This window comes from Phyllostomus discolor, chromosome 14, assembly GCF_004126475.2.
Source record: "Phyllostomus discolor isolate MPI-MPIP mPhyDis1 chromosome 14, mPhyDis1.pri.v3, whole genome shotgun sequence".
NCBI classification, from domain to species: domain Eukaryota; kingdom Metazoa; phylum Chordata; class Mammalia; order Chiroptera; family Phyllostomidae; genus Phyllostomus; species Phyllostomus discolor.
Window position 1 is genome coordinate 21,849,424 of NC_040916.2, and position 12,831 is coordinate 21,862,254.

A 12,831-nucleotide genomic window follows, 5' to 3' on the forward strand; every position below is an offset into this window, starting at 1 on the left:
GGAGCGAGGGCGGCGGAGCTGGGCGTCTGGCTGCGCGGAAATGTCCCTCGGGCTGAAGTCGCAGGGCTCGCCGGGCGTCTGAGGAGGCGGAGGTCTGCCTAGTGGGCAGGTTGGTGAACCTGGCGAACGCGCTAGTCGCGGAGCGCAGGAGAATTTGGGAGGGCCGAGTGGTCCCCCGGCCTCGCCGTGAGCTGCCATTCGGGCGGCCTTCCCTCCTCCCCGCTCCCCCAACCTCCGCGGATTTCGGCCTGGATGAAGTGTGGGCTCCAGCGTTGGAGAATGATGCGGGGGGCCGGCGCGGGTGACAGCGTCGTCGCGGCACTTCACTGGTGAGTTGCTTTGCACTGGTCCGGGACTGGCAGTGAACTTGACACGTCCACCTGTTGCGCGGTTGTTATCTTTACCGTTTAGCGCGTTTCGGCGTGTTTCTCTCCGTGTCCCCGGCACCCGGCTGAGCCCCGGCGGCCGCGGGGCGGTCGCCTTCCGCCGCGGCCGGAGTCAGGGTTGCCTCCTCCGCCGATGCTGCAGCGCAGGACAAACCAGCGAAGTTGTAATCGTGGGCTCTGTCCAGAGGACTTGGCGCGAGAGCCGGAGAATTTTAAACGAATTTTTAAAATTTAAGAAACTATTTCGTAAATATATATATATATATATCCTGTACCTGGGTTTTGAATTTTAATTATTCATTTATGTTTAGCTAGTATGCAATATTATATTAGTCATGTTCCGTTTGGGGTGTCCAATATCGTGATCCGACATTTGCATACTCGGCAACGCGATCAGCTCACTACTTCCAGTAAGCGAGTGTCACCCTGGACCCTTGGACAAAACTATTGAGTGTGATCCCTTCACCTTTGTCACCCCTCCCCCGAACCCCCATAGTATGCACTTAACTTTCTACTGTTTCGATGTCTGGTTTTCTTTCTTTCCCTGTAGACCATGGATTCTTACCACACACCGCAGTCGATTCCCAGACGAAGCGCGTCCTCGAGGCCGAAGGAGCACTGCCTGGGCGCCACCCCGCTGCAGAGACGGCTGGAGTCCGTGCGGAAGCAGGCGTCCCGCGCCCCGGCCTCGCCTCCGCGGAGGGTCCCCCAGCGGCGGTCGCAGTTGCGGGTACGCTTGTCGTGTGTGCCTTCGGGTCCGCCAATGATCGAGAATAGGTGTGGGCTGCACATTTCTGTCTTTTTGTTGCTCTTCCTATTATTAGTGTTTTCTCGGTCGCTCGGGTAATAAAGGAGAAACGGCTAGAAGAAGCAGCTATTTATACTGTCAATACCTGCTTTGTTACGTCTTTTAAACCCCTTTAATCTGGAACGTTCCCACGCTGCGTCTTTTATGGCGTCGGCATTTCCGAAGAGGACGGTTTCCTCCTCTCCCGGTTTGAGGTAGAACGTGCCTCGCTTTGTGTTTGTCTGACGTTTCGCCTCGTGATGAGGGTGAGTCGCGTTCTCTCGGCGGGGACACTCCGTCGGGGCTGTTGTGTCCTCGGGGAGCGACCTCTGGTGCCACACAGGTGACGTTCACTTTGGTCGTCCCGTCCAGGTGCTGTCCCGCACTCATGTGCAGGTGCTGTCCCGCACTCAGGGTGTCAGGGCCCCCTGCGACCAGTCGGTGGGCTGACACTTACTTGAAGATGACACAGGCATCGTGGTACTTGCCCCAATTCCCTCCTAGGCTGGACCTCCATTGAAAGTTATTGCCCGCCCCCATCGTCCTCACGATGCTTGCAAGATAACACTTTCCATCTCCACTTACTCCATGCTGCCAACCAGCTTTTGGCATTCTGTTTTGAGCCCTGCTCATTTCTGCTCCATGGATTTATCTGTCAGTGAGAATTCGTGAATTCCTGTTTTTCACATTTTTGTAACTCATTACCCAAATTATTTTGGTGTTTAAATTGGCCCAGATTTCTCTGGTGGCATCATGCGCTCTTCTGATCACGCGAAAGCGACCCTGAAGGTGTGCCCCATTAGTAATTTAAATTGAATTTCTAGTAGTTTCTAGTAATTTATACTGCAATTTCACTGCAGCAGGAGATGAAGCCCTAGGCAGTGCAGGCTTGGCTGTGGCTTTGAGTCGCTGTGGAGAGCAGGCTGGAAGGCGCTGGCCGCACCCATCACTTTGTTGTCTTGTCCGTGCTGAATGCCCAGTGTCTTCTGGGATGGGAGAAAATCTTTGCTTCTTTGTGAAAACAACCTTAAAGAAAAACCAACGAGTGCTGGTGATGAAAAGTGACGGCTGCTAACCAGAGAACAGACCTTGTGTACAGATGAAAGTTGGGAATGTCCAACTCGGTGCTGCTCCCTTGTGTCTGTGATGCACATAATTTTGCCATACGTTTTGACAGTGGCAAAAAAAAGTTTATGATGTTTATATAGAAGTTTATAACCATTTTCATGAGTTCTGTTGTCAGAGCAAATGTTTTTGTAAGTGGGCAACGGTAGTGAGAGTTCTCAAAGGTAGTGAAAGCTGGTAAAGATAGCTGTGAGATGTCAGGAGGCACGCAGGGATTGTGTAGAAAACCTCAGTTCAGGGTAAAGCTGGGAGCCGTGGGGTGTCTGTGACGACACTGGATAATGCCGTAGGGCTGGCACAGATGAACTCCTTTTGTTCCGGACGGTGCCTGTGGCCCTGACAGAGCACGGCAAAAATACTCCCTGGTACCTTTTATGTAATCTGCTGAATGAGGCATTGGGCCAGAGAGTGTGGGTTTACTAACACATTGTATGCGGGAAACGTATTTATACGTTTTACGTTGACTAGTAACGTAAAGAGCTCACGATAAAAACTACCCGCAAACAATGTGCTAACAGGCAGCTTAAAAAATTAATTAAAACCAGTCAGATTAGTTGCTCTAGGAATAATTACTGTTTTCAAATCGATAATTTTAAGTTTCTAAAAGTGAAACATAAATGTTCATTCACTTAATGCTTATTGGACACCTGTTCTAGATGGCACTGTTCTAGGTGCTGAAATGTAGTGGGGCATGAAATAAACCAACCCCCTGATTTCATCAAACACATGCTCTAGCTGGGAAGACAGACAATAGAAATCAAACAAATCCATAATATCAGATAGTAATCAATGCTGTGAAAGTTCGGAGTGGGTGTGGGTGCTTTAGACAGGGTGGCCTCCAGTGACTTTTGGACAGAGAGCTGATTGAAGGAAAGGGACATGCCTCGTGACCACCTGTGGGAAGAGAAGGCCGAAAGGAGGGTGCTGCGAAAGTGAAGGCCTGTTTAGGGGTCTCCAAAGGGCCTTGCACACTCCAGTGTGGCTGGGCTACAAAGAGCAGATACCTAGTCATAGATTTGTATTAAATACTATGGTTAAGTTTTTATTCACTAAAGTTTCCTAATTCTTAAGCCTCTTTTGTTGTGATTTTTTTTTTTTTTAGGAAGACGTTGATCCTCAAAAGGTTGCATTCCTTCTGCATAAGCAGTGGACTCTATATAGTTTAACGCCCCTGTATAAATTCTCCTACACTAATCTCAAAGAGTACTCGAAACTCCTGAGCGCATTTATTGCTGCTGAAAAGCAGAAAGGACTCGCTGTGGAAGTGGGCGCAGACCTGAACATCAGAGTGAGTTTCTCCGCGCTCCGGGGAGTGAAGGGCACGCACAGAGACCCTGACGCAGTCCTCGTCCAGGTACAGTGTGTGCGCAGGGCGTGGCTCCGAGGGGGGGAGCATCTGCCTTGTTTGGGTTTGGAAAGCGTGGTGATTTTTGCTGTTTTCAAAATGTTTAAGTTCGTGATTTATGACTCTTTTTGTCTTATTTGACCAAATTAATTAGATGTGGCCAACTTAAAAGAAGTCTTTTCTTTTTTTTTTTTTAAGTTTAGTTTCCGTTTTTTAAAAAAAAGATTTTATTTATTTATTTTTAGATAGGGGAAGGGAGGGAGAAAGAGAGAGAGAGAAACATCAATGTGTGGTTGCCTCTCACGTGGCCCCCCCCTGGGGACGTGGCCTGCAACCCAGGCATGTACCCTGATTGGGAATCGAACCTGCGATGCTTTGGTTTGCAGCCCGTGCTCAATCCACTGAGCTACGCCAGCCAGGAAAAGAAGTTTTTTCTATTATAATACAGGGTAGGGCAAAAGTAGGTTTACAGCTGTGAGTAGGTGAAACAGTTTATTCTTGTAATTATTTATTAATTATTGTATTAATTTCCATGTGAACAACTGTAAAACCTACTTTTGCCCCACACTGTATAAGCATATTTATTTTAGAAAACTTTGAAAATACATAAAGTACAAAGAAAGTTGAAAAACACAGTTTAACATTTTGGTACCCATCTTTTTGTCAGTATGCAATCTGAATAGGCCTACATCTATTAAAGAAATTGAATTGATAATTAATAACCTTTCCAAACAAAGCACCAGGCTCAGACAGGTTCACTGAATTCTATCAGACATTTAAGGAGAAAGCGGACCAGTTATCTACATTCTCTTTCTGAGAATGGAAGCAGAGGGAATACTTTTGCACTCATTCTGTGAGGTCAGCATTAGGCTAAACCAAAGCCAGACAAGACATTAGAAGAAGAGAAAACTACAAACCAACCTTTTGTAAACACAGATTCATGGATTTGGCTACTTGTGTCAAGACTGGGATCACAGTGCCCATACTTAGTTGCATTATGGCTTTTTTACTAATAATGTTGAAGATAATTACTCATGTCATTAGGAAGTTTACAGTTCTGTGGTTTTTACTGGGATTAACTTCCAGAAGTAGAATTTTAACAAAAATGTAACATATTACACATTGTGAGTTATTCTCAGAAATGTAACATTTTACATTGCTCCCTATATGCAATGTCTAAAAGTAATATGACTAACGTCTGATTCATTAAAAAACAGGATTTTTATGGCTGAGTAGAATTCCACTGTGTGATGTGCCAGAGTTGTTGTATCCACTCGTCTCCGGGTGGACACCTGGGCTGCTTCCATGTCTTGGCGATTGTAAACAACACTGCAATGAGCATGGGGGTGCTTGTGTTCTTTCAAATTAGTATTTTGGGTTCCTTCAGATCTACTCCCAAAAGTGGGATCACTGGGTCACTGATCTCAAAGAGTAAAAGTGGCATCAACTGTACCTGGGTGTACCATATTGGCAGATCTATTGTTAATGTTTTGAGGTGTCTCCATACTGCTTTCCGCAGTGGCCGCACCCGTCAAGTTTAATGGAAACATCTATGACTATCTGGAAGGCAGTTTTTTCGTGTCGTTGACAAATTTAAAGTCCGAAGTTTTAGTCAGTTTGCTGGAAAATATAATCAAAATTCTAAAAGACCTCAATGGATTGACACAATGGGCCAATGGAAAGAGATCGAAATTTTAATAGGGATAAGTTTACTGTTTCAGTAGCGGTTGGGGCGGGGATTTACCTGTTAACACCAAGATTGAATATGTAGGGCTCTGATTTATGTAAAGCTGCCAACTAGAAACCAGAAAACTGCTGCATTCTAGTGTTACATTGATAGGAGTGTAATTTAGGCTAAAGCCGATGTAGTCCTGTCATCAGATCTTTTTGAAGAAATTATATTCACTTATGTTCACCCACAGAGAGTTTCAGAGAAGAGTGACCAGGGTTATGTGAGACTTGAACATATGTCACAGGAGGAAGGGCCGAAAATATGGGCGATACTGAACTTGGCAGTACACATGATAGGGATCATCAAGTGTTTAAAGGGTGTTTCCCGTAGAATAGACAGTAGATGTTGCTTTGTTCTTCGTGCATGTGAGGAAGAGAGCAGGACCGGTGGGGAGAAACTGGGGGCCTCACATGAGAGAACCCTGGAAGGGGGGGGGAGCTGCCCTAGGACATGTTGGAGTTTTCTTCAGTGTGCGAGTTCAAATCATTGCATTTGGTGATAGTAAACACTGTCCTTTCTAAAGTTGAGATTTTTTTTTGTGATACTGTACCTGGTTGTACCATATTGGCACTTTATTTTGCATTTAGTTGTACAAAGATCTTGCCATAGACTATGTCTCTAGTGTATAAGAAATTAGGGAAAAGCTCAGTGAACTTGATGAACCCTAATAATGATTAAGGGCACTATTCTCTGTGTTTTTTCATAAGTAATATATCTTCTTATTTTTAAATACACTAATTAATTTTGAGATGATGTAATTTAGGAGTAAGTTTACATTTAAAGGTTTTTTTTTTTTTTTAATTTAGTTTCTAGAGGGGAACGGAGGGAGAAAGAGAGGGAAACATCGATGTGAGACAGGAGCATTGATGGGCTGCCTCCTGTACGTGCCCCGGCCGTGACCTTTTGCTGTGTGGGGTGGTGCCCAGCCCACTGAGCCATGCCGGTCAGGGCAGGAGTAAGTGTACTTTTGAACTTAAAGAGCCTGTTTTTATTTTCATCCTTTGTAGATTCTGTCAAAATCTCCATTGCCGTCTGAGAGCGGAGAAGTCAAAGTGCTGTGGACCGGCTGGTTCTGCTGTGTGTTTGGAGACAGCCTTCTGGAGACCGTTCCGGAAGACTTCACCTGCCTGCCCTTGTTCCTGGCCAGCGGAGCAGAGACCAGCACCGCCCTCGTTGGAACCTGGTTTCAGAAGACTTTTGACTGCTCTTTCAGCCCCTTAGCCATCAATGCGTTTAATCTTTCCTGGATGGCGGCTATGTGGACCGCGTGCCAAGTGGACCGCTACGTGGCCACCACGGAATTCCTCTGGTCCGTACCCTGTAGCCCTCAAAGCCTGGACATTTCTTACGCCATACATCCGGAAGATGCCAAAGCTCTGTGGGACAGTGTCCACAGAGCCCCTGGGGAAGTCACCCAGGAGGAAGTGGACTTATTCATGGAGTGCCTGTGCTCACATTTCCATAGGCATTTCAAAATCCACTTATCGGCCACACGACTGGTTCGCGTTTCAACATCTGTAGCTTCAGCCCACACTGATGGAAAAATAAAGGTTAGTTTGAACAAACCTAGTTCAGTAATTTTTCCTTATTGTTGCCAGGTTTTCAGAGTGTACGGCGATTGTATTTCCCACGTGGGAGAAACACACTGAATATCTACCAGTTCGAGGCAGCAGAGAGGTTTTATCTGATGCTTTATAAAGGACTTACTGAAAATCCTTCAGCTTTCTCAGTTCAGCTTTCTCGTGGAAGGAGACTGCATGCTGCGTGCTACGGATTTGGGTAGTGATATGAATTATTCCGTAGTAACTTTGGAACTTTCAAAATAGTTTCTTGTCAAGCTTTGAAATAATCAGGTAGAGTAGTTTATATGTTAGATAAGAAAACGACAGCCAGAAACATACAACCTGAGATACCATCTGTATATTTTAGGCTTTTCTATCCCTGCTAGAAAAGAATTAAAGGCGTTGTTTTACTGTTTATGAAGTCCTATTAGAGGAAGTATCAGAAATCACCTGCGAGTAGGCCCTTAAATATAGTAAAATCCAACTGCCATAAACACACTCAGTGAATATCGGCTTCGTCACTGTGCCGGGAGTCTAACGTGTGCTAATGGTAGTCTTCAGAGTAACCCTGCCGTTAGGTGTTTTTGTCCACACTTTATTTTTGAATGAGCCAAGATAGGCTTGAGCACACATGCAAGGTAGCTCAGTGAGAGGAGGAGCCACAATCCGAACGCTTGTTTCCCAGGTTCCAAGAAGTCCAGGCTCAGTCTGTCAGTGCTCTCCCAGTGCTTTCCAAACTGGAGGGCGCAGTGCAGCAGGAGGCTGGGAAATAATTCTGATGGGAAGAGACCAGCTTTCAGAACAAAAGAAAGTAGAAATTATAAAAATGAAAGTATCATATGTCGTAAGGGTATCCTTCATTTGTACTGGGTCATGATGTTAAATTGATTACTTACTATGGTTTACAGTAAGAAATTTACAAGATTATACTATACCATGTGATTCTGACATTGTAAAGGAAAATGCCGTTTTAGCCCCTCTGAATTCACTGTTCTCGAAGTCCTCATATCACAGGTGGCAAGCACAAGGCCCACGGGCCAAATCCAGTCCTCCGCCTTGTTTTATCCAGCCCGGCACCTTGTTTCTACCCGGCAGCAGCGCCGAGCTCCTTGCCCCTAGTTACGGAGTAGTTACATGTGCACGGTCCTAAAGTTACATTCAGCCCTTTGAAGGCCACCGTGAGGCTGAAGTGGCCCCTGGTGAAAATGAGTTCGACACCCCTGCCTTATATATTTAAAAGTTTTGTTCCCATATGCATACACTGTTAGTAAACTATATTTAAAAACTATTTTATATAATGTATTGTTATCCATCTATGTATATGAGAGTAGTCCTTAAACACATTTATTTTATCTGGGTGTATTCTAAATAAATCTAAGAGCCTCTCTTAATGATGTAAGACTGCAGCTGGCTCTGAGAAGGCTCAAATAATCCCGCGATGGAAGCTGACGTTTCCTAAGCATCAGAGCGTGCCAGGCATTATTAAGCGTCCGGCGCATGTTGTCTCCTCTAGCCTTCGCAACAGCCTGTATACGTAGTCTGTGAACTCACACAGCTTATAAAGAGGGAGCCGGGACACGGAGGATAAGCAGGTGCCCTGCGATCACACAGCCAGTTGAGTGGAGTTGGAATTTGAACTCGAAAGCTTATGCTTTCAACAACAACACTGCACTGCCTCTCAAACATTTGGAATTAATGCATTCGCCAGGTTTCTGCCATCCGCTTCGTTTCTGCAAGATACATTTGGAATTGTGTATCCCTCTGAGAAGAAGAAAGAAGCTGTGGAACCTCTTTCTAGAAAATGAAGATACTCGATTTGCATATAAGTCCACGGGGTTCATAGATGCCCCTCCTCCCCTCACTCTCTAGGTGGATCATTAGCCCAAGCATGGAAGCCTGGATAAATAAGGACCCCAGTCTAATTACTTCTAGGAACCATTGACTATACTTGTAAATTTATTAAAGTTTCTAGTCTTCATTCAGTAAAATTTATTTGACTTAGAGCAGCAGTAGTTTTGAATTCCGTATCTGCAAGCTAAGCTATGAATACTAGTATTTTAATAGTATATGAATAGTAGGGTTTTAAAGCCATAAATACTACTATTCATATCTTAGCTTGCAGATATGGAATTTAAAATAACCTTGGAGTATGTATCAAATGCAAACTGCTTTGTGATCATAATTCTATTTTAACTTTAAATGTCCTTTTTTTTTTCTTTTCAGATTCTGTGTCATAAATACCTTATTGGAGTGTTGGCATATTTGACAGAACTGGCCATTTTTCAAATCGAGTGAGGCCTTGTGGGGACTATATGTTATGGATTATATACCTTCTTGATCGTTTGCCTAGCTGCTGTGCTGAGAGGGACCTTGGGGAAAGACGGGCCCATCTGCACCTGTGTCCTCACAGCGCCTTTGCAGGTGCCCAGAAGGGAACCGAGCACAACATCCCGAAGAACAGGGGGTGGCGGGGGGCGAACCCCAGCCAGCTGCTCCTGGAACAGCCACGGTGCTCGGGGCGCCCGTCTCTGCAAAAGGCTGAGTGTGATTTGTTGTCTATCTTCCTACGAAATACGTAATGTTTATTATATCAGCTTTTAGAGTTCAAATGAGTTACCTCTGATATTCAGTACTTCTGATTTGTGTCTGTAAAACTTTTAACCCCTTGTAAGCATTTTAGACTTGCGTTCAGAGAGAGTTTCTGTCTTGCAAAGACATTCTCCTAGCACCATTTTGCCGGAGAGGACTTGCAATCAAAAAGGCGTCTGCAAAGGAAACTAAAGATGAGTGTAGGTTTTTAAAGCCACTAATATGCCTCTCTTTTTAATATTCTGTCCTAATTGCAACGTTGAATTAAATAGTCACTTTTAAACTGAAGCAGTGTGTTCATGAGTGTCTTGGTGGCAGATCTTTAATGGATGCCTCAGGAATGGGAGGTCTGGGGCTTGATCTCTAGCATGCAGCTTGCAAGCCAAGAATTATGCAGAGTCACACAGCTGTACCTTTCTTTGCCAGGCACTGGGGAACCTCTTTTGAGGGCAGAGACTTTCTTAAATTTCACGTCCATAATTTTGCTTTAAGCACAGTGCTTAGTAAATAACTGTGGATGAAATGGATGAATTTTAACCAACTCATTTTACAGGTGAAAACCACGAAATCTCCCAACTTTAGAGAGTTGCCCAAGAGGTTGTATCTAAATCTCTTCTTTTTGTCAATCATAGCTGAGCATAGAGGAAGGTTTTGTTTTATGTTAGAAACCAGGTTTTTAAAATTCTTGTTTGGAGGAAAGTAGCTTTAATAGGTTATCCTTCTAAAAACAAATACTAGCTTCTGGATGTGGTATTATTTCACGTGTATTGGGGTCGGCAGAGAGAAGAAGCAGGGGCTTTGGAGTCAGACATTCATTCATTCATTCATTGAGCTAATACTAAGCTTCTGCAGGGCACTTAGAGTTGTATCGGGTAACAGGGCTGCAGCAGGGAAAGCAGAGAGGTCCCTGCCCTGGGGGAGTGAAACTCCCATGGAGGAAGGCAAAGGAGAACGGATTTCCTGTGGAGACGAACGCTGTGAAGAAAATAAGGCGGTGTGCTAAGAGGTGGGGTGACGGGCGGGCCTGCTGTAGGGACAGGTGTCCAAGAAGGGCCCTCCGACGGAGTGAGGGGGTGACGCGTGAGCTGAGTCCTGGGTGATGAGCGGGAGCCAGCCACGGGAAGACCCGAGGATGGCCGTGCCCGGCAGGTGACACTGCCGGAGGGAAGGCCTCGGGACAGGTGAGGGCTCGGCCTGGTGGAGGAGCGAAGGGAGTGCATGTGGCTAGAACACAGCGAGTGAGAGTGGGGCGGTGTGAGATGACAGAGCCGAGGGGGCGGGGGCGCGGCAGAACCTCTTCCGAGGGGAGTGCGGTGTCTCCCAGCGGGGGGCTGGGCACGTGGCTGCCCAGAGTAGGGATGACGTTTTCCAGCCTTTCTCACTGGTCTCCGAGTTCTGACCCAGGGCGGGTCAGTGTTGTGTAGAGCTTCCAGGATTCTTCCATAAAACACGGGGTGGGGCTCGCCCTTGTCTTCCAGCTTTGCTGCTTGGAACGCGTAGGACTGGAACTCCAGCTGCTCTTTTAGGTCGCAGGGGTGAGGGTCAGGTCCTGAAGATCGGGGGACAGGGCCTGGAAGGGGTTGTGCCCTGAGGAATTCTTGAAGCTGAACCCCAGTACCAGCCTGGGTGGTCTTCCTCCAGACTTATATGTCAGAGAAGTGAACTTCCCCCGCGTTTCAGCCATTGATGTTTTGGATCTCTTGCCCATAATAGCCCGACCGAGTCCTGATACAGAGAAGCAAGAGTCACATCATCCAAGTTTTTATAGGTCCTGTGAGAGATGGGGTGTTATACCAAATGCAATGGGGAGCCACTGAAGTTTTAAGCAGGAGAGGAATGTGACCCACTTTGTGTTTTATAAGGTATAGAATGAGATGTGGGTGAACAAGAGTGCGAGAGGGAAAATAGTGACAAGGTTGTTAGAAATGGTACAACATCTACTGAGAACTTAGCGATTGTCAAAATTATGTGTGGTTTACCCTTTGACCACCTTCCCCACTTCTGGGATTCTGTCCCCAAAATTGACTGGCAAAAATACAAAACGGAGCCTGCACAAGATTATTTATTACAACAATAAGGCTAAAAACAATCCAAATGCCTATCAGAGGGGGATTTGTTGAGTCAATTATGGTGTAGCCCTCAATAAATTACTACTTTGCAACTATAAAAGGGTTTGAGGAAGGTATCGAATATCGCGATTGCCAGAATCCATTATGTGAAGGCAAACTGTGGGCAGAGTGTGCAGGATGGAAGGAATGGAGGAATATATTGTGTGTTTCCTTATATTTTGAAAAAAAGGGCCCTGGCTGGTGTAGCTCAGTGGATTGAGTGCAGGCTGCAAACCAAAGCATCGCAGGTTCGATTCCCAGTCAGGGCACATGCCTGGGTTATAGACCAGGTCCCCAGTGGGGGCCATGTGAAAGGCAACCACACATTGATGTTTCTCTCTCTCTCTTTCTCCCTCCTTTCCCCTCTCTAAAAATAAATAAAGAAAATATTTTTTTTTAAAAAGGAAGGACGAATCAAAAACTAGTAAAAGTGGTATTAATAGGGGAAAGGAAGGAACTGCGTGGGGGAACAGGAATGAAAATCAAGGCTTCTCGGAATGTTCCCTGTTTATAGTGTAGAACCATATAAGTGGTTTATAATAATTATGAAACAAAATTAGGTCTAAAAGGAAAAAAACAAAGCAATCCTTAAAAGCTGAAAATGAACTAAATATACTAAGTTCATGCTATCATCACACAAATAATTATTTTTAGTATCTTTAAATACTTCTGTTTTGACTATACACTGTCAGTGGCCCATATCTTAGGAGAAGAACAGCAAAGGAATCTTAAATTGCATTGTTATATTTTTATTAATAGTGGTATTATTTTACCACTATTTATGGTAAGATGAAACATGTAATTGTAACAAAGTTAGGAATGAGATTTACAGTGTAAGAGAAAAGATATATAAATTGTAAAGTCAGGTAGGCTAAGTACGAACTATATTAAATTTGAATTGGAAATATCAGAATGAACTCATTTATTTTTGAAATGCAGAAGTTTTAAGTTTTGATAAAGTCTGGCTTATCAGTTTTTTCTATTATTGTTACATCTAAAAAAATCATTGCTTAACCTTAATCCTGAAGATTTACTCTTATGTTTTCTTCTGAGGATTTTATAATTTTAGCCCTTAAATTTAGGTCTATAATCCATTTTGGGTTACTTTTTATGTATAGTGTGAGGTAAGCACCCAAATTCATCACTGTGTATGTGGATACTCACCACTGTGTTTGTGGATACTTCCATCACCATTTA

At 44.7% G+C, this 12,831-nt stretch overlaps 1 protein-coding gene across 1 annotated transcript; it reads left to right on the forward strand.

Moving 5' to 3' along the window:
- Positions 1 to 910: 910 nt before the first annotated feature.
- CENPL (centromere protein L) lies at positions 911 to 9,810 on the forward strand. The gene is made up of 4 exons (XM_028530905.2): positions 911 to 1,116; positions 3,401 to 3,652; positions 6,383 to 6,925; positions 9,161 to 9,810. The coding sequence occupies exons 1-4, from the start codon at positions 940 to 942 to the stop codon at positions 9,230 to 9,232; spliced, it is 1,044 nt and encodes a 347-aa protein (XP_028386706.1). The 5' UTR covers positions 911 to 939; the 3' UTR covers positions 9,233 to 9,810.
- Positions 9,811 to 12,831: the final 3,021 nt, after the last annotated feature.

What these genes read in the sequence shown, in the direction of transcription:
- CENPL (XM_028530905.2), top strand. Translation starts at nt 940, where the DNA reads ATGGATTCTTACCACACACCGCAGTCGATTCCCAGACGAAGCGCGTCC. An exon ending in CTGACGCAGTCCTCGTCCAG is followed by an intron (nt 3,653 to 6,382) that starts GTACAGTGTGTG and finishes CATCCTTTGTAG; the next exon opens with ATTCTGTCAAAATCTCCATT. An exon ending in ACACTGATGGAAAAATAAAG is followed by an intron (nt 6,926 to 9,160) that starts GTTAGTTTGAAC and finishes TTTTCTTTTCAG; the next exon opens with ATTCTGTGTCATAAATACCT.